Below are 25,538 nucleotides of genomic sequence, written 5' to 3' on the forward strand. Positions count from 1 at the left end.
TTTTCTGTAGTCCCTGGACAAAAAGCCCCCCCCCCCCCCATTTCAAAGGAGAGTTAAGTAAGATTATATTATTCCTCTGCTTCTCCCACTTCTCTCTTCCCTCTTTTGCTCACCTCATTTCCATTGGTTTCATTTCTCCGGCCCGAGTTTGGGGCTCTAACAGAAAAGACTGCACCTGAGATGAACAGGATTAGCCTAATCTTGCACCCGGAACTTTCCTCAACAGTGCCGTTCAGTCCGCTCGCAGGGCTGGGTGGAGGTGATGCTGAACGAGTGTGTACAGGTTCAATCAGTCCGAATGGCTTTGTTTTTCCCATATAAGTCATTACTTCAGTATTGGTGATGATTTATTCGTAATGTTTTCCCATCTTCTTTGGCGAAATGTCTGCTTTTGGTGAGCGCAGACGCAGACAGAGCCCTCCGGGACGCACTAGACAGCACCGAACTGTTCATAGCCAGCGGGTCATCGAGCAGAGCGTCCCACCCAAGCATTTCACACCTGAAAATATTTGTGCTTTGAGACTGAATTATTTCCCAAAGGATGCACACCAATCAAAACTAACATTGTGTTGTTTTAAGAATCTGTTCTCATTCTGATTTCATCTGACCAAGGTGGCAAAGCAGTTTAACTATGAAATTAGGTCATCTAAACCAAACTTGAATTTAAGAATAAATTACATTTTTATATAATTTTACATAAACATTTTCTGATATATCGTTGTTGGTTACTTTGAACCATTTTTGTTCTTAGAAAATATCATTTTATTTCATTAGTAACAATTGCAAAATCAAACCTTTTTTTAACCATATGTTAAATAGATATACAAGGAAGCAAAATGATATTCCCAGTGAAGAATGAATTTTTCCATTTGGCTTCCCAGACATTCCATAACATGGAACTACCCAACAGGAAAACAGGCAAACAAATCCATTTCAGTGCTCATAATGGAAAAGCCCCCATTCCAGAAAAGGTTCTGGAGAGAAACAGAAGGTTATATCAGTCCACTCAGTGTACATTCTTCAGTTTATCAACAAAAAAAAGTGAAATGTTCCAGGTCATTGCGCTCATAGATTTGACCGTGTTCCTTGCCCTCGCTCTGTCTGCATGCCCCGTTGCTGTGTTGATGGCTCTCTATTGGGGTTGGTGGCACTGGGTTTTCTTGGATGACTGGGTCTGGAGGCAGAGGACAGCCGAGTGAGGAAGCCCACTGCGCACGGCTCTGTTGGAGACGCGCTCTCTCTCTCTCCCTCTCTCTCCCCTTCACCTGGCCTGCATGGGCAGATCGGCAGACCCATTATTGCATTTATTTGGGCGGCCTGCTGATGTAGGTCCACAGATCTGCAGGACAGCATCTACCTCACTCACATGTGGCCAAACTTTACATCGCAGTTTCAATATGGGAAGGAAAGGCCTCGGTTTATGAGAGTGAAGCCTTTGTGTAAGTAGGACATCTGCATGGCCAGTTTAATCACAGCATTTTCTCAATCTCTTTCACCCTCTATCTGTCTCTCTCTCACTCTCCCTTTCTGCTCAGTGTGTCCCTCCTCCTGCATTGCCGATCAAGACAACCTACATGTTTTAATCCTCCCACTATAAAGAAATCCGTAGTGCCGGGTTCTGCAGTCTGCTAGGAGAAAGGCACAGCCTCAGTCACTCGCCAGCGAAATTCCCATTTGCGGAACAAGGAACAAAAAAAAAAACGTTAACTTCATTTTCTCCTGCCAGAAAAAGGATTGCCTTCACAGACACTTTGTCACCATACACAGGAGATCTCATTATTTACTTCCAATATGTGGGCTAGCAAATGCTTACAAGGCTGTGGTACAAAAAGAAACACTGTGGCTTTAAAGGAGTAGGTACAGTGCATTGCCTCAGATTTTTAAAGTGCCAGCCATTTTAAGGAAATATCCCTTTTTACCAGCTTATGAAGCTGTTGCCCACAACAGAATTATTTATAGTCTGCAGCCTAAAATTAAAAAATTACGAAGTCATTAATCAGCCTCCGTGCTCTTATCATCTTTAAAAGCTCACATAACTGTCACAGGGGAAATAAGAACAAATGAAAAGAAATGGCGTGCTCCAGTAATATGGAAGTGCTAATGTAATTACAATTACAGGAAGCAGCAGTGTCACATATTTAATTCATTGTATAATTCACTTGAAACTCAGCCCTGTAAGTAGCTTGTCATGGAATGATTCGGCACTAAAATTATTGTAAAATTTTAGATTCAGCATTCTCGGATCAAAATTTATCTCGGTAAGGTTGTTATGGTCAGGTGGTTACTCAAAGCAGTATTGAGTAGTAGCCCTGGTTCCTAATGACTTTTACAGTGCCTGCACCACCACAGAAGTGTTTTTGATCATACAGAGGACGTGCAGAATTACCTGGAGAAACAGAACAGGGAATAAAGGAAAGCAGGAGTGAGCTAATTACTGTAGTGTGATCCCTTGGCAAAAGAAAACAGTACATTTCAGTAGGGCACTTTGTTTTACATTTTATCCTTGATTAATTGGATATCCGGTGTAAATTAACACTAAAATATTAATATCCCCACAAAGTTACTGGACATTTTACAGTTTCTCACTCGTATAATAAAGATTCTAATTGCTTTTCCCATCCTCTGTTTGTAGGCTTTTTAAATTTAGTTAAAGGAACCTATTACAAAACAAAGCCCTGGGTATCTGTATAGCAATCTTCTGGAGGATGTATCAAAATGAAGTGCTTTTGGTGAGAATGTGTTTCCCTTGTAAATAATAATAATTACTACAGATGCAGTAAATCTAGATTCAGTTGTAAATGAGGCCAAATCTTTAGCCTCATTTCTTTCTTTAGCAGTGTTTCAGTTTGTCCGAATACAGATCATGAGCTGAACCGAGCAGGAATCTACAAATGGGTTTGGTTGTTGACCAAGATGTCTGCCTATTTAGCCAGAAATGTGTTGTACACAGTAAAACGGAGCTTATGTACACTGTTCACAGTCAATAAAGGGTCTACATGGAAATATTTCAGGGAAGAAAATATCTTCATGATTTCGGGTGATGAATTATCTTGTGGTAGCGATGCATGGTCCAACTGCATTATTAAAGCAGTTGGACTTTATTTTGGAGCCGTTAGACTGACTGGACTGCTATGGACAACAACATTAGTGTGACAAATTACACCGATCAACTGCACTAGCAGCAATCATGATACTGCTGAATCTGCAGTGAGTAGAAAAACAACAGCACTCACAAAGAATAGTATAACAGAATACAGTGCCTTGAAAGTTTTCATTTGTCTAATATTACATATTGTCTCTTTTTTTTCTGAAACCAATTTAGTGTGACAAATAAGCAAAAATAGATAAAATCAGGAAAGAGGCAAATAGTATGAAGGAATATAGGGCCAAAAGGCAATGTATGGTTAATTTGAGGGTGTTTACATCCATATCAGGTGATCCATGTAGGAATTACATCAGTTTTTATACTTGGTCCCCCAATTGTAGGGGGACAAATGTAATTGGACAGTGTTTTTCAGAGTAGTCAGATGTATTTGATTTTTATTGCCTTTGGAGTTATTGGAGTTATTGGCATTTGTCAACATGAGGACCAGAGTTTCACCAGTGAAAGTAAATGGTAAATGGCAGGCATTTATATAGCGCCTTTATCCAAAGCGCTGGACAATTTGATGCTTCTCCATTCACCCATTCATACACACACTCACACACCGACGGCGATTGGCTGCCATGCAAGGCCCCGACCAGCTCGTCAGGAGCATTTGGGGGTTAGGTGTCTTGCTCAGGGACACTTCGACACAGCCCAGGTGGGGGATCGAACCGGCAACCCTCCGACTGCCAGATGACTGCTCTTACTGCCTGAGCCATGTCGCCTTGAAAGTCAAGGAAGCCATAATGCGGCTAAGAAATAAAAAATAAAACAGTCAGAAACATAGGCATACATTAAAGGAAATGTGTTTTAAAGTTTTTTGGGGGTGACCCCCAGAAACCCCGCTGATTTGTCCCTGCCGCTCTCCGAAGTAAACCTATGCCCTTGCCCTCATCAGGTACGTCAAATTCACATACACTGCTGTTGAACGAGTACAAATAAAGATTAACTTTCATGCCATCACTTGATTACCAGTATATATATATATATATATATATATATATATATATATAATACGTCATAGGAGCAATGTAAGTGATATGCATACATTTATTGATCTCATAAAGCGGAACTTCAATCTCTGAACTCTTCCTCTTAGATGGCTTATTTATGAACGGGGCACCACACCTAGCCTCATATGGCCAGTTCCAGACATCTTCAGCTACTGGGTGGCTTACCGTGTTAAAACAGGGTAGATGGGCCGAATTGTACTGTATGAGATCTGTATGAAAGATGTATGCAGCCCCCACCCCCCTTCCCTTCTCTGCACTAGCATCGGATGACAGGTCTGCTCCAAATCGGTGTGTGTGGTATTCTCACCTGACAAAGGAGATGGCAGTGATCCAGACAAACAGATTTAATTGGTTATTCTGAACCTAGAGAAATCCTGGCAAAATTAAAACGGAAATAAATTAATGTGTTGCTATTTTTAAACATACTCAAGTTGATGTCCCAGGAAATAAGGTGTGAGCCGCTCCAGCGCTTTCCGCCATTAAAATGGAGCATCAGCACCAACGCTCGGTGCGGATTGGCCACGGCTGTGCAAGCTGATTACACAGGGAGACATTACATGTTGCCTTTTCCATGATTCACATTTCACAGTTCACTTTACTCTTTTTTCTTTTTCTTTTAATGCTGAGGCCTGGACAGGTTTTCAATAGAAATGCAGCTATAAAATCTTAAATCTGTAGTGGCCTCAGTTGCTTTTAAATTATCGACTGATTGACCGTTGCTTTTGGGGTGTGCAATAATTCAAACGTTCAAACGCAATTCTCCTGCGTTTCCCTGTACTTCGACATGCACGGCGCTTTCATGCTGCGTGCGTTTTGATATGTGAAACCGCGACGACCGTGTGGAAACACGGGCAGAAAGTGTTTTGTGTCTGTTTGACAAACGCTGATCCTGTCAGTCAGAGCCTCCTAATTCATGAGAGGCCCATTACGGCAGTGGTAAAACCTGCGTGTCGCGTCATGCATAATAAACACCGAGTCGCTAACCTCCTGGTGTGTACAGTCCTCATCAGGGGGACCGCACAAAGCAGAGGGGTAGAGGAAGACCTCCTGAGATCTCTCTTTCCTCCGTTTCCTTTCTTCTCCCCCTGATGTTGACTGCATCAGCATGCATTGCAATGTTGTAGCCACGTTGTCAGAATGTTTTATGTGCCAGAGTATTGTGAGCAATCAGGCTGCTAGCTTTTCAGGTTTCTCTAATGTTTTTGTCTTCAGAAATACAAAATTAAATATTTTGGTTTAAGCTTATAATTTTCATCTAAGTTTTCTACGCCGTATTTCAAACAATTCACTGGAAGTACAGCAGACTGAGAGGAAAACATGATCTGAAAAAGTGATGGTACCATTTCAAAAAAACATTTACGTGACAATGATTCCTTTTGTCTCTTAAGCTTCTCTCTGTTTCCCTTTTGGCTTATTCTTGCATCGTTCCATTGGAGAATCAGTTGAAACGCAGGAAACACTAGGTTGATCCATTGATTCCCAGGTCTCCTGAAAAGGAAATGATTCTACAATGAGAAACACATTTTCCCTTCCAGAACCTTCCACGCTCACAGCCACCTCTCTGTCCTTGGTGTGGTCATCAGGGCCGAAGTCTCTGCTGAAAATGGTAGCTATGGAAACAACAACTGGATGACACTATAAGGATCATGGGAAGGGAACTGGGCCTGCAGCCGCAAGGTTGGAGGTTCAACTCCCTGCCATTGTACCCTTGAGCAAGTGAGCGGAACTGCTTCTGTAAAAGATGTGGCGTTTGTTGAAAACTGAAATATGAATGTAGACCCAGTGAGCTGTGCGGCAGAGCCATTGGTCACAGGCTCAGAGGTAAGCCTCTGATATTGTCATATAATTGTTATTTATTGTGATAATTGTGACTAGGATCGAGGGAAATCCAAGCCTCAGAACTCTTAACCTTGACACATATCATGTGACTTTACAACACACACTGCTTCTAAAACATTACAGTACCATATGTCACTTAATTTTAGACTCAGGTGGTCTGTAGGGTGGGCTAGCGGAGGATTAAAATGTAAATGAATTCCAGTGGAAACTCACCGTCCCCCATTTGTTAGAATGCTGTAATTATGGATCAGAAAATGAAACTGAATTAGGCTGCATCTTCAGAAAGCAGAAGTCAATGGGTCCAGTGCAATTTAACTCTGCCGATACAGCCCTAGCGATTGCTAATCAATGCTGTGTTACAGGCGGATTGGATTGTGATGTGTGCACCGTGGGGGAATGTTACAGGTAATTAGTAAGGAATAAATGGCTTTGCAGGTGTGAACAAAGAAGGAAATTGTAATTAGTTTTTTGAGGCATAAATCTCCATTGCCCCACAATGTCCGTTTTATTTTTATGTTTGGGAATGTACTATTGTTGATGGAAATTGTTAAGTCTCCTTTAATTACTTATTGCGCCGTGTTTCGTGTGATAAAAAGCTGTTTATTCGGTCGATGGTTTTGTGCGTTTCTGGTCCAGGTTGTCACAGTCCCACGCCTGTCGTTGACTCTCGTCACACCCCCTCTGTGTCCGACAGCTGCCCCTTTCATCTCCGTCCCCCCGCCCGCGTCTCCCGGAACAGGCGGTTTGGATCGGCTGCCAGCCCCCCAGATATGACACGCTTTTGTTTTGCTCATTTTGCAGAGGCTCTTGCTTTTGTTTGAACACCCTGCATTCCTGCGTCCGCGCCGCTCCTCATTCTGCTCCAGCTGGGCTCTGGCTCTGCCAGACTTCAGTGTACCTGTGTGAGCTCCGAGTCTCCACTGACAGGCTGTGGGATATGCAGTCTGTTCCTCGCGAGCGTAACCTTTCCTCAACCGTATCCGTGCGCTCTCGGAAATAAAGGCAGGAACCGTGCCTGAAAAGATACAAATAATGAAGACCGCATCGGTTAAATAAACCAGCAAAAGAAATGGATACGGGGGTAGATGCTGACCATATGAAAAGAGACTGAATCTGATTACTGCAATGAGACCATAGGAATTACACTTAACTGACTTTCCATGGCATAGCCTCTCACAAACATAGATAGATAGATAGAATTGTAACCCTAGCCAGCAATATATAATTAATTGTACCTTTTTGGTTTGGAAATGTACTCATATGTACCCAAAGAGAACATTACTTTCAGGGGAAATTTGATCCTCGAAGAACGAAAACAGACCTCCACTCTCATATTTTATTTCTGAGAGTGAAGCAACCACGGGGGGTCCCCCAGGTTATGGCCCTGCAGAGACCGGTCGCCCGAGGCGACTTCCCGTAGGAAACCCTCCAGTGTCCACACCCCGAATGCATCCGCAACAAGACCGGCGCTACGAGGCGGCACTCGAACGTGAGCCACGGCGGGGATTTCTGGCGGCGCCTCTCTGAGTTATTCTCCACGTCAGGGGCCTCTGCGTGGAGGTGGAGAAAAACAGCGGCGGTTGTGGCTTGTTACCGATAGCAGGTGGAGAATAAGAAACATGAATAAATAAAAGGAGGCCTGAAAAGGCACAGCGGCGAGGAGAGCTGGCGCCCGGGTCTGTGTGCAGATGGTACGTCCTGGGCGCACCCTGGGCGGCCCTTTGTTCCTGGAGAGAAAACACAGGCAAATTATAAGTGTAGAATCGATGGGAGGCCAACCGTAATGGGCTGAGCACCAGGCCAGGCAGCTAGTCAGAGTATGGCTGCCAGTCGAGATGTTTGGGGCAGTGGGGGTCTCAGTTCGACAAGCTGGAGGCTGTACCGGTTTTGATCCACCCACACACGCACGCAGACACGAACACACACACTCAGACGTGTACACACACACATACTGTATACTGTACATCGATACTTACTCACACACACACTCAGGCATGTACTCACACAGGCATACTCATTGGAGGGGTTGAGGTGCACACACATCCGTGTAGGGGGGTGTGGGTATGCCATTTTGTATTTATCAAAACAATTTATTGGGGGGTGTACTGCCCAGTTATGATTCCTTAAATGATCAACCCCCATGTATGCCTTTGATTGCACTTAGACGTAGATGTTCGTATGAAGTCTTCAAAACTGCTATGGCCCTCCTTCCTCTGGAACCCTGGTTCACTGCGTCAAGCCTGGCCTTGAACTCCCGCAGGCTTAATGCAAGCATGCTTTATGCTTCACGTACAAGCCCTGGCAAGCCGTACCATCCATTACCAGCTCTCCGCGTGATAAGAGGCTCCCCTGGACCTGCTCACCAGGGCTGTGCATCTGTGTAGGCTGCAGCGGTGGGTCTTCCAGGTTAGACTAAGGGTTCTAATCCTGCAGATAAGAGTATCCTTTCCCAGGCTTCATGGGGCCCATGGGGGCGTGGGCCGGGCTGTTTAATGGCTGCCCTGCATCGACTGCTTGATGTACTGAACCCCAGGTGAAGCCAACAATTCCATCTGGCCTGCCTCCATTATATTCAATCCTATACATTTGTAATACTAAACCTCCTTAAACCCGTTCCAGTCACCTGGGGAATCTCTGCTCATGTTCTTACATAATCCCCGTATCCACGGTGCAGTTAGCTCATAGCTTACTTTACAAACTTATACAGCTGGTATTTAATTAGGCAAGATGGCTGTTAGAAGCCCAGAGAGCAGTGGGCACCTCAGAATTATGACCTTTAATCTTTCATCACTTTCGTTTCCCAATCAATTGATTTGTATTCTCGATACAATCTATGGACAGCCAATTAATTCATCAGTCAACTTGTGTGCACAGAGATGACATGTTAAAAAGTCATTAAAGCAGGAAATGCAGTAAAATAATAATAATAATTGGGGTAAAACGGACGAGCCAGAAATATATACAAAGGATGAAAGGGACACATGCTGCACTAACTGGATCTGGGTTCCCTCGTAATCATCTCTGTATATTTCTCTTAGCCATCTGTAGGAGCAGACGTCTTGCTTGTGTGGATGCGTGATTTGCAGAGCATGAGGGGAGAGAATTCCCATGAAGTGAATCGGTGGGACACTCTGAGCATCGTTTGGACAGCTGACAGATGGACTGGATGCTCACCGCACACCTGTACTCCATTTAGTATCCAGATAAGAGTATCACTTATAGCCTTTCAGTGCTGTTTGTTGACCCCCTTCTGGTTAAAGACATTGATCATTTTGATCAATTGATGATATGCACTGGATATTAAGGCATTCTAAATATTAATGTCTATCAGGGTTTCCCCATATGGTGAAAATGCAGTCTGTTGCAAGCTCAAATGCTACAAATTGTGATGTATTGCTTAAATCATTTAAATTAAAAAATATATATTGCAGTTAAACATTATTTTGCATCTACCTTCAATGTTAACATCTTGAAAAAATACAATTGTATGTTTTCTTAAAGGCCATCAACCCTGTTTTCATAAATTCCAAAACAAGGGCGAGAAATCATACATACATGCACTTATTATGCTCCAAGTTTATTTAGTAAAATTAACTTTTAATGTGTGGGCTTGATCTTGTTTGTACGTGATATATGACACATTAGTGTGTGTTGACTAGCATACACAGGAACCTGTAATGGATACAAGACTGATATTAATGAGGGGCAACATCTGGGACGCCACAGCGTACGTCATTTAAAGCAGCTCTTCCTCCACTCTGTCTCCTGCCTCCTGGAGGTGCGGTCACATTTCAAAGTTATTCTGCGGTGGCATTATCTTGGGATTACGGTGATTAAAAAGCAATTTAATTTCTTTGTCGCAGACAACACTAAAATTGAATGAAATCAATATTTGACTTGTAAAATCAATCTTTCAGCCTCTATACGAACTATATGCCAGGCCCGTTTAGATTTCCCTATAAAAGAGTGTGTAAGTTTTAGACGAGAACATTTCAAATGCAACAATCGCTCACAGGGGGGAGTTTTACTTGCCAGAGTGACCATATGGCCAATTAATTATGAGATGCAAAGCATGTCTCAATGAGAGAAAACCTGGGACCACGGGACGCTGAAAATCTCTGCAGAATCTGCGGCATTACAGCTCAATAGCATCAGCTTTTAAGAAGGCCTCGGCTCCCAAGTACAGAAAATCTCCTTCGCACAGGGACACCGTGTCCCGGCCCACACTGTTTCTGTTAGTCTCACCGGTCACTTTCACAAGTCCCAGAGTACATGGGCTCTGAAAGGAGACTCTAAAAGGAGGTTGCTCTGCAGTGCTTTATCCCTTCTTTACCAAATCTCTGCTGTGAATTACCGTGATCTTATAACATATGCTGAGGGGCAGGTTCACAAATGGGACAGAGGAGACTGACACACACACACACACACACACACACACACACACACACACATATATATATATATATATATATATATATATATATATATATATATATACATACACACGCACAGAGAGATATAGACATACTGTACATGCAGGCATGCACACTGTGAGAAATGCCCTAAGCTCTGCGGCGTAATACTGCAATGTTATGTTATATACATAAATCATGGACTTACCCCATAGCAAAATTAAATACATATCAGATAAGCCCAATAACTACTGTAACTTAGCAGTACTGGGCAAAATAAAAGGGTTCATTGAACTTGGAATAATGATTTCAGTCTGCCAAGGATTGAAATGAAAACAATCATTTTAAAAATATTAAATGCCAGATTGACTTCCCAAGTAATTTTAATCAATGTTTAACAGACTCCAACTTTTAGTTTAATTTAGTAATAAATCATATAAAACATTCAGTGTTGTTTTTATGCAGCCTGGACTATTCACTATTGGTATAAGTATTGTTGACACTGCAAAATTCAGATTTGCTTATATGCATTTCTGTGAACAATATTTCTGATCAGACACTCATTTCTTTTTCTGGATGGTTCTGTGAACAGTAATAAACATTGATTTATGTTTAAATGTATTAAAACTATGAAACAAGATGTTTATCTTGCTAGTTTTAGCATTAGTCTTACCAACCAAACTTTAGTTAATATAGAAACAACCTGGAACTGAATAAATTCTCTAAACAACGTACATGGTTAAAACATTTTAAGCCTTCAAAAATGTATTGCTATTTTAAGGATGTCTGACTGCATTGGAACAGTTTCTCTTCAAATGATGAGATCTGCTGCTGTATAGACAGCTATACCTGGGGGTGCCTGCTTTTAGTCTTTACACACATATCCTATTTTGAATGCATTTGACTTTAATGCAGCTGTTTTTCCATCACAATATTCGCCTCACTTTGCGTCTAAGTATTATGCGGTCTTACTGTTTTGAGTGTACACCCCCGTCACTGCCGACTGCGGTCAGAACTCTGATTGTTTTCCCTCCAGAAGAACTCCAGCCAAGCTACCTTCACTTGATTTGTGGCACGTTTGCAATAAGGCAAGAGAATCAAATGCACTGGAACGTAGAAAGACCGCGTGCCATTGCTGGATCCACTAAATTGGTTTGAAATGCAGTGGGGCGGCTAGAATGAGAAGTGCAGTAAACATGCCGCAGCAGAAGAACAGACAGAATTGACCATGGCTCAGGGCAAACAGGGGTCTCAGGTTCAACAACACATCCCACATAAATAATTGATATGGTAACCAGATGTATTTTCTTTTTTGTGACATGAAATTCTATAACATAGGCTGTTGGTATTAGCAAGCTGTATGTGACAGGTTTTGCTGCCACCCACATTTGCCATTACGCTAATGTATGTTTTCTGACAGGTATTCATATAATACAGCCTACAGCAAAATCAGCTTCTCCATGTGTTTTTTTTTTTTTCTTTTTTATAATTTTCATTGGCACTTTATACAGTATGTGTTTTGCAAATCTGATCTTTCATGGATTTTTCCCCATTAGCAAATGCCACACATCATTGTAAAGCTTTATTTTTCCACAGGTGTCCGTGTTGTGTAGTTCTCTGCTTCGCTGGTACTGTGGTGTTAAAAGCAAGGAGGTACAAGTGCAGTACATAGCTGTACTGTTCTCAAGAGAAGGACGGCCCATAATGCACTTAGAGAACACTCACCCTCAGGGAGAGTAAAGTGAAGATGCTGGTGTCTGCATACTCCTGTGAAAAGCTTTAAAATCTGACCTGCAGTGGCTCGGCTGGTGGCTACTGGGACATATGAATATGGATGAATATGTCCTTAGTGTGGTTTCTACACATACATGCATTTAGTGTATCTAAGTGTGTTACTGAAAAATAACACAGTGCACTTAATCTACAAAAGCCACTTGTGGAAGGTGTCTGTATTTGTATCTGTCTGTGTTTGTGTCCATGTTTGTGTTTGCTTGTGTCTGTGTTTGCGTCTGTGTTTGTTTGTGCGTGTGTTTCCAGGTGTTTGTGTCTGTTTGTTTCCACGGCTGGGTGCATAATGGTGATTGGCAGAGAGAGAGCCAGGGGTGTATTATGCTGAAGTGAGATTAAGGGGTAAGTGAGATAAATTTAAGGTTTAACCCATGCTTTTCCCTATCATGATGCTGATTCACTGTTAATGGGAGTATTTAATCATGGTAAATTATGCTGAATGGCTCACCTGGTCCAGGGCAGGGTATGTGTAGGCTAATGGATTGATACATATAATATTGCTGCCCTTTGACCAATCAACTCCTTTGGAAAAAGGTATAACGATTTTATCAGATATGTAAATTACAAAATAATGTATGCATGTGCTAGTTAAAGTGATGTCACTAGTGTTTATACTGTACTATAAGTTGTGACTGTTAAATCCATCTGACAAATTATATCCTATATTTGTGTGGGGAACTGGGTCTGACACAGCAAAATGTGGTTCAACATAGATTTTGGTGGTTTAATAGACACTCTTCCCCGATACAGTAGGGCTGTCAACTGAAAACATTTATTCATTTATTAAATATTAATATACAAAAATGTATGCATTTTAAACAGAAATGGATTCCACTCATTTCACTTCTTTTACATATGCCTCGAAGCAACAAAAAGCAAGGCTTGCTGCTCTGTGTTAAGTACTCAGTAATAGCCTACCTGAAAATTAGAGGTTGTTTGGTAGTTGCTCTGTAATTAGTTTGTACACCTGTGGTGATGCTGTAAAGTTGGGCATTTAAGACTTCCATCAGCACACAACTCCTCTTTATTAATTAAGGCAAAATGCTAAATCATTTAACTCGTTTAGCCTCATCTCAACTGAAAACATGGGGTGTGAATCTTTCCTGAATACTTTGGTACACCTTTGATTTTAATCCAAAACGGAGATAAGAGGTCAGTCCATTTATATTTTAAACATACTTCATGTTACTTTTTGAATTTGTTACCTCTAGATAAGTACCCGTTAATAGCTGAACTGAAAAAAGCATGCAGTTGTGTTGCAGGTGATGTGCATTTCTCTCCGTTCTGAGATTTCAGTTCGGTGTGGAGCGTTCTGATTGGATTCAGCTTGTTAGTCAGAAAGCTTCACCTGTGCTGTCCCAGCTGGTATTTAAGATCTGCCGGCCTAGGGCATCCTGGGGGGTTTGAAATGCTTTAGTGCGCGTTAGATGGGCCACTAAAAATCTAAAAGAAGTCTGAGTTTAGTAATTCTGCTCTTTAGCCAAGATATTTTGTTATTCCCCAACTTCACTCGATTTGACTTCATTTAGTTAGTCCCTACTGGGGGCAAGTTTTGCGAGGATCTATGGAAGATGGCTTGTAGGAAATTGGAAGTTTTCTAGTTTCATTGTAACTTTCGGTGGGAACCCTCCTGGGTGTCCTTCATAACTCAGAACTGTTTGTTTTGTTTTGGCTGGCAAAGTGGTTCCCTTTGAGTAGAGTGACCACCGCATCTATGTTTTCATGGAGTATACATTTTTTTAGTTCCTCTCTAATTAGCTTGTACACCTATGGTGATTCTTGGTTGCCTAAGAGTCCCTTTAGCAAATCAACACAATTTCTCTCATGAAGGGGAAACATTTGAGTCCATAGTCTTAACTATTCTTTCATGAACATGCTGTAATGAAAAACATTAAATACAAAGCCATAGTAAATGTATGAAAATGTTAAATAACAAACTATTTGTAAGCCACAGAATGCAGTGAAAACAAGGACCAAATCCCATTGCTAGAAAACAATCTTAAACTGAATGTAAAGGGCATTTATCTCCATTATAAAGCATTCGGTATATAAAACATTTCTCTGTACAGTATCTGTAGTGAGAGAAAATGATGAATCAAACCCTGTGACAGAATGACACCTGTTTTAAAGAACTATATTTTGGCAACTTGTGAATGTTGTCTGTTTTCTATTTTGATTAGCATGGATAAGCTGCATAGGAATGTTTTATATTTAGAATACTTAAACTCATAAAGATCCTATATATGACTCTCAGCTGTGCTTTCTTATCCGTTTCTTACCCTCCCTGATTTCTAGCTTTCTTATTAATGCTGAAAATACAAAAGCAGGATGACTGTCCCATAAATAGTTTTTTTTTTTCAATTACGCCACCTTGAAAATTGGCCACCTAGTTTTCCCTTGCTGCTGATTGGTTGAACTCTACAGTAAGCAAATGCTTCTACTGAGCTGGCACAATTTCTCACTCACTGAATAAATGAGAAGTTCTCAGCTGACCTACCTACTGCCGCTAAGCTTGAGTAATAAAATAACTGCATAAATAACCATGCATTATGTGCACTACACAACAAACAAGGCCTTCGAGCAGGTGGAGAATACTCTGTGCCGAGGATGGAGGCTTGTGTTTACTGAATTGCTGGTCGTGGCTAAGGACATTTCAAGTCAAAACAAACCTGTAAGAGGTTTGTGCTGTCTGCTCTTGACGGAACGAGGTGTGGCAATTCCATAAAATATTGAAGCCGTTAGCTGGAATAGGCTTCCTGATTGACAGGCTTCTTATTAAACTGCTTCTAAGTCAACACCAGGCAAAAAACTTACACTCAGTGAGCACTTTAGTAGGTATATATATTAAACTTAGTTTTTAGACTTCTACTGCTGTAGCCTATCCACTTAGAGCTACGATGCATTGTGTGTTCAGAGATGCTCTTCTGCATACCACTGTTTTAATGTGTGGTTGCATTACTGTCACCTTCCTGTCAGCTTTGACCAGTCTGGCCATTCTCATTCTGACATCCCTCATTAATGGCATTTCTGTCTGCAGAACTGCTGCTCACTGGATTTTTGTTTTGTTTTTGCACAGACTTAGACTAGTGTGCGTGAAAATCCCAGGAGATCAGCAGTTTCTGAGATACTCAAACCACCCTGTTTGCCACCAACAATCATTCCACGGTCAAAGTCACTTAAATCAAATTTTTTCCCCATTCTGATGGTTGATGTGAACATTAACCGAAGCTCCTGACCAGTATCTATATGACTGTATGCATTGCACTGCTGCCACACAATTGGCTGATTAGATAATAGCATAGGCGGCACAGATGGTGCAGTGGGTAGCACTGCCGCCTCACAGCAAGGAGGTCCTGGGTTCGAATCCATCGGCCAGGGCCTCTCTGTGTGGAGTTTGCATGTTCTCCCCGTGTTTGCGTGGGTTTCCTCTGGGTACTCCGGTTTCCTCCCACAGTCCAAAGACATGCAGGTTAGGCTGATTGGAGAGTCTAAATTGCCCATATGTATGAGTGTGGGAGTGAATGGTGTGTGTGCCCTGCGATGGACTGGCGACCTGTCCAGGGTGTATTCCTGCCTTTCGCCAATGTATGCTGGGATAGGCTCCAGCCCCCCTGCGACCCTGTTCAGGATAAGCAGGTTAGGATAATGAATGAATGAGATAATAGCATGAATACGTATGTGTAATAAAGTAAAAATGTTCCTAATAGAGTGAGTGTATATTGTGATATTTAATACAGACCCACATCATCCTTCATATTTCAGTGTCTGAGTAAATATATTCACAATTTGCCAAAGAGGGTGGTTTTGTGTGTGCATTTTGCAAATAAACTGCATGCATGCATCTCCACAGCTTAGAGCAGCACGGGAAACCGATCCTTCCGTGTCTAAGAAATGCAGCCGGATACCTGGAAAATTATCCTTTGCTCATCTCCCTTTCCACGTGAGGACTGTTTTTCGCAGTTGCATTCATAAGGTACTCTGCTATTTCTGTTCCCATTGTTCTATTTGTCAGAGCGGAGAAAAGCATATCTTCAAAGGGACGTCACGCACTCTATCGGAAAAGAGCAAAAAATCCCTCACATTTCCACATGCACTAACAATGACGGTGTTTCTACTTCAAAGTAATCTCAAATTCCATTTAAATAAAGATTTCCCATAGCAACCCTTCCCGGAAAACTCTGAAGGGATCAGAGGTTGCCCAACAGTGCCTCCAGACCTCACCGCTTCCGCCCAGAGCAGTCATGGCAACATTACAGACCAGTATAAAATGGATACTGGTGGAGCAGGGTAATCCACAATATTGGTCCACACTGTTGGTAAATTTTACATTTTCATTGCAATAGCAAACCTCAGGTTAATCCATCAAGCTCCAGGATTTCGATGTGTACAACCTGAAGTCCTCAATACATTTTGAGTGTCTGTGGTGGAATGTTTGCGATGCAGTTTGATGCAATCCACCTTTAATTTATTTTGTTTATTTATTTATACAGACGAGCGAGGCGGTGGTGTCGTTGTATTCGGTTATGGCGTGGCGTGGCAAATCGATACACGGAAAAGGTGAAGCATGTGATTCCGCATGTTGCCAGTCATGCTCGCTAGGATTGGAGTGGTGGTTACGCCGGCATGCTCTGTGACGCAACAGTGCCACCATGTGGCCATCGGGATGCAGTTGTTTTTACACAGGCTCTCTGCTTGCACTCTGTTCGCAGTCAGAATACAAATAAGCATGTCCTTGAGTTATATTCTAAGATTTTGGCTTCAGGTAAGGGTGATAATGTCTTTTTTATAACTGAGCAACAGTAAGTCACAAAGCACCTTTCAAATGGGATCCAAAGAGGAAGGTCACAGTGAAGAATGTATGGATATTTTACATTACCATGGAAACCCAGAATTTTGAAGCAAATAATTTTCAACGATTAAATATGCATGATTTAATTAGAATTAAATTTCAAGTGATTTGAAAGGCTAAACAAGTTCAGTTTCTCGCATCTTAATTATTCAAATAGAATTTCTATTCAAGTGTAATGATTACAAGAAGCAATTTATCATTCAAATGATCAAATGCCCTCTACAATTGTGAATTAATTACTTTCAGAAATGAAAAAAGCAGAAATGGAAAAAGTTCGAGAAGCTAAAACACCAAAGCTGAAAAAAATTGTAAGTAGAGAAGTTGTAATTGTATTCAATTTAAGTGTGTGTTTAGACCTGCCTTTGAAGCTCTACTGTAAATGGTGCAAGGACAACACAGACAGAACAAATCTTTATGTTTTTATTCGGTCAAAGCAGGAGTAAACATGACTCGGCCTGGGAGTTGATTGATTTATTTGGAGTGATGACAGTGATGCTGGGCCTACTGCTGGGGGAAACACACACACATACACACACACACACACACACACACACACACACACACACACATGCAAGCACAGCCACATACAGTACACACACATACATACATCCCGGGAAAACTCCACAGGCCAAGTGAAAACTCCTGCTTTTAAAACTAAACATGAAATACTGGTCATTTTTCACCAAAGCACCTCAGGGGTGAGCCCCCCCCCCCCCTCCCACCTCCCCCTCCACTACACGTTCAGCTGCCGTCAGTCGCAAACGCAGACCTTCCAATGCGCTAACACACCAACAATAACCTGCTCCTTTATTTCACAATTATTCACTCTGATGCCTCCACCAATGCTTGAGGGAAGACAGGGGGACACAGTTGCTTCCTTAGTGAGAAATGATCTCCAGTCATCTACCTTTTTCTGATCATTTATTTAAAGACACACACTAGAAATTGATCATTTTAATATGGCTGTTTTTTTTGTTTTTTTTTTTCCAGCATTTCTTATACTAATTGTGTTGGGTGATTTACTTCTTTCTGCCCAGGGTGGGGGACTTTATGCCACGGGCAGTGGATTTAGGTGGAGCAGGGCTGGGGGATTTGGTTGAAGGGGGTGGGGACTTGGGGGCTGCGGTCGGTATGATGATTGGCAGCTTGGGGGGCGTGATGCGCTTGGGGGCGGGCACAGGCTTCACCTCGGGGATCTTGTCGCCGTGTTTGTAGGTTGTCAGGGTGACGTCCACCGCCTCACCTCCGTACTTGTTCACCACGCTCACGGTGTACTTGCCCGAGTCCTCCATGGTGACCCCTTTAATGGTCAAGCTGGCGAACTTGCTCGAGTCCATGGAAATGACGTAGTGGTCATCGGGGTCCACCTCCTGGTCGTTCCTGAACCAGCAGACCTGGGGTTTGGGGTCTCCACACACTGTGCATGTGAGGCTAAGGGTCTGGGTGAGGCAGAGACAGGGGAGTTATCACCAATACAGACCCACATTTACCCCCAAACTCTGATTTCCTGCTAAGGAGGAAAGTTGCTTCTTTCCTAAATCTGGCCTTTTCCACTGAATGATTTTAAATGTGTTATGCGCCGTCTTGTGAGCCAGTTCCCTTTATTTGATTGGATAACAGCAGCACACTGCCTACTGTGATTCGTCATAGGTTTTTATGGCTAGGGGCTGAGGAAGAATCAGCAGCTGGACCGGGTCTGTACGGAATGTTAAAACAGAATGTTTTAAAAAACGAATTTCACCCCTTTTGAGTACAACAATATTCTACACTGCAGCCAGCAGAAAACATATACTGCTCCTTTATACTGTCAGTAAGCACCAGCACCCCTAATCATGTATGTTGTTGTGTGGGGCCTGTCATTATCTGCAGTAAACTAATGGGTTTATAAAGCACATAATTCAACAATATTCAAGATCATTTCGCGCTACTGGGTAAAACGACAGTCACAGAGAACGTGTCAAAGTAACCGGCGGGATATTTAGGTCAGTACAGGACTGTGGCTGTGGCCTGCCGTGCTTGATGAAACACCTATGTGTAGTTTCAGGGGCCCTACCCAGCGCAGCGCCGCTAGCCCCCGCAGCGCTAGCGCGTCTCTCAGAGTAACTCTATTATGAGGACAGACCTTCCCAGCACTGCAGGCCCTGGCTCCTAGCCGTCACCCCCAAGGCCAGGCTCAACTGACTGCCCGACAATTGGCTGTGAGACCAGGGACAAATTAAATTGATATAAAGCAGCTATGAATGGATATGAGAGCCCCCAGCATAGGCCTCTGAAGGAAAGGAGCTGATTTAGCAGTCTGTCCCGTCTCTGGAGTAATTGGGATTTGAGTGGAGTAAGAGGCTCTGTGACACTGTAGATTTGCAATGCAATTACTTCAGCATGGCAATAATTTGGATGATATTAAGGCGGGGACGAGCCCACGGCTGAACGAGAGCGGACAAACAGCCGTGCTGCCGGCGAGAACGTGTTTAGCCGTGCTATACTGATGAGGACTTTTCACCGCTTTCTGCGTGTCGCTCAATCCCCACGTTAATTTGGCTTCCTGCAGTTAAGACCTGCTGAACGAGCTGTCAAGGGGGACAATTCGGTGCGACTGCATCGTATTACACGTTGACATTGCAAAAATCAGAGCGGATGCCTAACTAATCAATCTTCCCGTCAGTTTCAGCATATTGCACAATATGAATTGTCATGTATTACATGTTTGTGTGCCTGTGTGTGTGTGTCTCTGTCTGCCTGTGTCAGCGTGAACAAACTGGTCTATGAATATGTTTAAAAATGTTTCAAATGTTGACACAATGAAGGTCAATAATAATATTTTTCCTTTAAGTAATTGCCATAATTATTTTTATTACTCATGAGAGTATCAGCTGAACTGAATGTAAATCCATTCTCACCTTGTGCTCCATGATAGTAACAACATCGGGCAGGCCGCCGACCATTTTCCCACGGTCTGAGAATGCACACAATCACAGTTATCAACTAGAGCGGGTCACCGTGCTCATGAGTGAAAATAGCCGGCGAGCCTAGCGCTCTGGCGTATCTACCAACGTGAATGTAGCCTACTCACTCTTCTCAGCGTAGGCCTCGGCCCTGCAGGGAAACCAGGAGAGCGGTATTAAAACAGACTCAAAGGCACAAAGGTCTGGTTATCACAGAGGGCAAATGCTGCTCCTAAGCGTTTGCATTGCGACTGCTCACTGCATGGGTTAAATCAGCCGATCATATATGGGGATAGTAAAAGAGAGGGTCTTACTTGAGTCTCTGGAACTCCACATAGGCGTCATCGTAAGCTAAAAAGAGATGAGATTAGAATTATGAATATGCGAACCACTTTTCTACCAATGTACAAAAAGACTAACTGTCAAGCTCGAAGTACATGCCGCCTACCTACTTTTGATAATATTATTTTACCAAAAAGCGTTAAGTGAATGTTATTTTTGGCAGCAGGACTGCGACTACTCATCCTTGGTCTTGTCACTGTTGTCAGTTGACTGCATGACCCATCTCTGGCCGGCCCTGGATTCTGTTTGCCATCAAACCGTGTGTTGACAGACAGAATTGGGAGCCAGAATGGCACCTTTGACATTGTGTTTCTCATCACTTCAGACACCAATTTGTTGAAGTATTCTCAGCTGCAGAGCAGTGTTTCCTGCTTCTGTTCAGAGGCAATGGTCTACACAGCGACTATAGTGGATAGCTCTTTTACTGGGAACTCTGCTTCCAAAGGAGCACTCTTTTATGTAGAGGTACTGTACGCATCCTCAGCATCCAACAGCAGAGCTAGCAGCAATCAAGGGAGGCGGGGCTTTCACTCAACACAGCTGCTTATTGGTAGGGACCTGGTGCGTTGCTAGGAGATTCTCATGCATTGGCAAATTGAGAAAAGCACAAAACATGTGTTGCCACCGGGCACTGCCAATCACATCTATTTATTCATTATACTTATTGCCTTGAGTGCATAATTACTTTTCACCTTGTCAGTTCAGATCCTTTGGATGTTAATTCACATAAATCGGGGCTTCTTTCAGGTTTTATTAACAATCATATCTTGATTAATACACTTAAAGATCTTTGTTGGTACACTACGCGACTATCTCATTCATTAAGGATTCATGGTCATTGAATTTAAAGTGGGACACATGGGGATGTATGTAAGCACAGAAACGGTGGCGTGTCTTGCTCCTGGCTTTCCAGTATACTTGCCTTGTCCTGAGAGGTCGACAGAGTGGAAGAATGACTTCTCCACATTGACGATCTCGATGGTGTAAACGCCCTTGTCCTTATCGGTAGGCTCCACTATCTCGAGGGAGGCCATTTCTGGGGTTCCTCCGATCCTCAGATGCTCCGATGCTGAGAGTTTCTTGTCCCTGAACGTACGGAAGACAGGGGTCACTTTATGCGTGCTGCAATGCTGAAACACCTGATTCACAATTGACAAAATCACACCCACTGTAAATGAGTAAAGGAGGCAGGTCAAATGACAAATCCAATTATTTTAAATGGTCAATAGATCAGCCACGTGGCAATCTTAAGATTACACTTCAGTTTTTACAAGCTCAACATATGTCAGTATCACAATTTTTGTTAGATACCCCAACAAAAAAGAAAAAGTCACTTTTGTCATTTGAATCGATGGCAAAATTCAGTGTGTTCTTTTTCTATGACATTAACCTTCCAAAGGATGCAATGTATTTTGACTTATTTGGAGGACTTTGCACTGAAGAAAGTGTAAATGACACCACACCACACGCTTCCTCTGTGTTGCAGCAGTTCTCTTTCCTGTTATTGCCACACAGTTTCTTGCTGTTTGTGCCAAACTCCATGAGTATGAGTCAGTTAAATCCGCTATGTGTGTTCACATTAGCATACCTGGCCGCTGTCCTGTTTTGTCTTAATTTGTGTTAGCCCTTTTTTTTCCACTGTTAATGATGCCCTATACAGGAAAGGTTTACTCAAAATAACTTGGACAAATGGATATGCACTTAATGATTAAAGTAAAGTCCTTTCCTGGAATCCACAGGAGGGTCATAAAATGGCTGACGGATCAGGGGAAAGATGAGAGATGCAGGGCAATTGTCAATCTGAACAAAAGCTCCTTTTGTGACCTGGTGCTGATGGGAAACACGAGGCAGCACTGGCCTGGAGGAGTCTCTTCAGCACAATCACGTGGGGGTTCTGTCAAACATGCGTTAAATTTGGCCCGCATCACAGCCAGTGTCATTTCTGCCAACCGCCATCTTGTACCTGAAGGCAAGAGTTTCTGTCCATCTTGAAGTATGAAGGTCCGTATCATAACTGCCGTGGGGCAGAACATTAGGCTGATTCTACACAGGATGAAGTCACTTAGCACCCACAATGTGGAACACAGAGAGGAAGCTATGAATACCAGTTTTTTTTGTTTTTGTTTTTTGCAAACATCCTGTTGCCACATGTTGAAGAAACACAGAGTGCACAGACCATGATCTGAAATCATGTTTATGGTACATGCACTATTCCTGTTGAGCCTTGCGATACAATCTCATGTAATCTTTTTCTTTCCCATAAGAAATTTACATACAAATTCTCATTAAAAAATGACAAGGAGAAAAACAGAACGTCGGCATACTTGAGTGTCCATCTGATGTTCATCTCTTCTGTGTAATATTTCATTAGGCACTGCAGACGAATGCCTTCTGCAGTGCACTGGATCACCAAATCTCCGGCCGAAGATCCTCAACAGAGACAAAACGGGCAGCCATTAACCGTAATGTCCCGAGCACAACACTTTATACTCCACGCACCATGCATGTCCACATGAGAGAATGCACACATTCACACGCGTGCTGTCTGTACAGTATACTGCTTATCCAGTCCCAATCCAAAATGGGTCGATGTGGGTGCAGCTTTCTGCTTTAGCCCAGAGCTACGACACTTCATTCAAGTAATCACGGTCGTCAATCAAAACCTTGAAAAGTATAATCAGGTGTCTGAGCTATAACAAAAAGCTGCACCCACAACAGGCTTTTTGAGATAAGATTGAACACCCTTGTATACCTTAGATAACATGCCTGGATTTATTGAGATGTAATTGCAGTTCTTCATTAAAACTAATGACAGAACTGTGGTTGTGGAGATAGCCGGCATTGTATACACAGTATGTGTTTTAATGACTAAAGAGGGGAATATTATTTTTGATTATAACAAATACACCATCATCGTGTATTTTTAGAATGACTACAGTGCAATAAATACAACAAGATTGCAACATTTCACCATTTGACTCACCATTTAATGTGAAGTGTCTATGCAGAATTCTAGCATAATTTAGGCATTTATTTACCTATTATACTGAGATGAAGGTATAATATGATGGATTAATGCTGGTTATATGTTGCTTTTCATCCACATAAAATGTAATTTGCTTTACACAGCTTTTTTCAGGGGACTTTAGATTCAAACATTTACTTAATCAATCATCAAATATGTAAGCTTTGCATAATATGTTCAACTGTCATGCACCCATAAACACAAAAAAACTAAATATATATATAAAAATATAGATTATTTATTTACACTGACATCTTAGAAGATCTATTAGGAATACATACCAGCGAGATGGGTGAGTTCAATGATGATATTGTCAAAAACTACAAAACAAGAATAACAGCAAAAGAACAGGTTAACATGTGCAAAGACAACATGTTCAAAACTGAAATACCAAAGCGCTGACCGAAATGCCAATGTGCTGAACATCAGCCTACATATTCTGCACACGGAAACCACTGACACTTGTAAAATGTGAACTGATTTTAAAAATACCTTTGCCAGAAATGTCGATCTGAGACTCGTCCTTTCCCCGGTCATCACTGATTGTAGCTCTGTACACACCCTGGTCTTTCTTGGAGAACTGGACAGAATAACATGGCTGAAACTAGGCTCGCTGAGAAACGGGGTTCCAGTGTTAAAAATGACTGAATGGACTTTCTGTAACTAATTTCAGATGAGTAAAGCATATTGAAACAGAGGAGAGATCATGATGTCCGCAGAGATTTCTGGTCAGAAAGGGGACATTGTTGCTCTGATAAGTGCTGTCATGCAATAATACATGACAGATTTACTCAGTCACTACTCAGTGACCAGTCTTACTCAATCTGTTTAACCCTCTATAGATAGATGGATAGATCAGTAACCTATTAAAATGTACATCTGCCAACTGATATATCTGACATATTCTGCATTACCAGGGGAAGGGGGAGTTTGCAAACTCCAGATGCTAAATCAGCCGCTGCTTCGATCTCATCAGCTCCCTTGAACCAGTGGAACGCAGACTCCTTTTTGAGGTTAGCCACCTGCAGAAAGATACAACATTTTCAGCTAAAATCGAGTGGAATAAATGCTGGCTTAATGGCTAACGGTATTTGTGTAAAGAATGACAATACGGTGTGCAACAAAGACCTGTTTTGACTGATCTTTTCACTGACGTGTATGGATGAACTGCAAACACACATTGAACCAAGCTGCAGGTCAGTGTACCTGCAGTGGAGATGATGAACTTCATATTTCATTACCTTGCAGACAACCGAGACGGAGCAATCATCGCCCACGTGGACAGACAGAAACTGTGAGAAGTGGGGGCCTGCAATGAGGGATGGGTTTTGATTTAGATGATATGCATGTCAACAAACAAATGAATAACTTCTCCTGAAATAACAGGTGTATCATGTACAGCAGTGTCTGCCCAAGACAATATTTCATTCAAACTTTATTTTCACATCAGTATGTATAGTATATTTTATGGATAAGAAAAATAAATTGTACACACTCAAAAATTATATTAAATGTCAGAAATAAATGCAATAGAATTATATTATGTTGGCAAATAATATAACTTTTTTTTACATTCACAGTCCAGTCGTTCTATATGATTGAGACCATAATGTATTTTACACTGACAAAATGTTTTGAAGGAGAACTCATGAATAAATTAGGTTGTATGACAATAAGACCTGCTGTCATCCTAATTTGACCAAGTTCCTGGATTTATTATTGAAAAACAGATATACTTCCATTATCTCATATTCCTTTCCCCCATCATTTCAGTTGAGTTGAGTTGAGGTTTATTTGTACAGCACTTTTGAGAGCACTGTCTCAAAGCACTTCAGACATTGCAGCCCCAGGCCCCAGGCCCCCATGTGCATATCCTCTTCACTTTATTTCCCACAGGCACTGGCAATGTTTCAAGAACAATTGCACTTCAAAGTGAATTGTATTAATCAGAACGATAATAAAAAAACTATCATTATGAAATCATAATGGAAATTATCCAATTTAGTCCTACTTGAAATCTTCATTATGCAGCATGCGCATTAGAAAAATAGAATAAAAACTATAGTGAAAGAACAATATTACCTCAATGTTGGCCTTTGAACTCAAGATGGTACATAGCATATTCTGCAGTATTGTATTGAAATGCTGGTCTAGGACGCCTGATAATCATAACATAAATAATT

General features: G+C 42.0%; 1 protein-coding gene and 1 long non-coding RNA gene across 3 annotated transcripts in view; both read right to left on the reverse strand.

Annotated features, from left to right (window-relative positions):
• Window positions 1-854: 854 nt before the first annotated feature.
• Window positions 855-10,310, reverse strand: LOC133117922 (uncharacterized). The gene is made up of 3 exons (XR_009706339.1): window positions 7,233-10,310; window positions 6,564-7,012; window positions 855-5,646 (listed from the first exon to the last, which is right to left on the reverse strand). It is a non-coding gene; the product is annotated as an uncharacterized LOC133117922 (long non-coding RNA).
• Window positions 10,311-17,453: 7,143 nt separating this feature from the next.
• Window positions 17,454-25,538, reverse strand: part of myom2b (myomesin 2b) — a 36,777-nt gene continuing 28,692 nt past the window's right edge. For both annotated transcript variants that reach the window (XM_061228438.1, XM_061228437.1), the window contains exons 27-36: window positions 24,597-24,664; window positions 24,270-24,377; window positions 23,848-23,935; window positions 23,637-23,675; window positions 22,655-22,760; window positions 21,253-21,416; window positions 20,303-20,339; window positions 20,117-20,139; window positions 19,944-19,999; window positions 17,454-18,485 (exon numbers count right to left, since the gene is read on the reverse strand). In XM_061228438.1, coding sequence (XP_061084422.1) covers window positions 18,066-18,485; window positions 19,944-19,999; window positions 20,117-20,139; window positions 20,303-20,339; window positions 21,253-21,416; window positions 22,655-22,760; window positions 23,637-23,675; window positions 23,848-23,935; window positions 24,270-24,377; window positions 24,597-24,664 — 1,109 coding nt within the window. In that variant the 3' untranslated portion in view covers window positions 17,454-18,065. The remainder of the gene's footprint in view (window positions 18,486-19,943; window positions 20,000-20,116; window positions 20,140-20,302; window positions 20,340-21,252; window positions 21,417-22,654; window positions 22,761-23,636; window positions 23,676-23,847; window positions 23,936-24,269; window positions 24,378-24,596; window positions 24,665-25,538) is intronic.

This window comes from Conger conger, chromosome 18 (genome assembly GCF_963514075.1).
Source record: "Conger conger chromosome 18, fConCon1.1, whole genome shotgun sequence".
NCBI classification, from domain to species: domain Eukaryota; kingdom Metazoa; phylum Chordata; class Actinopteri; order Anguilliformes; family Congridae; genus Conger; species Conger conger.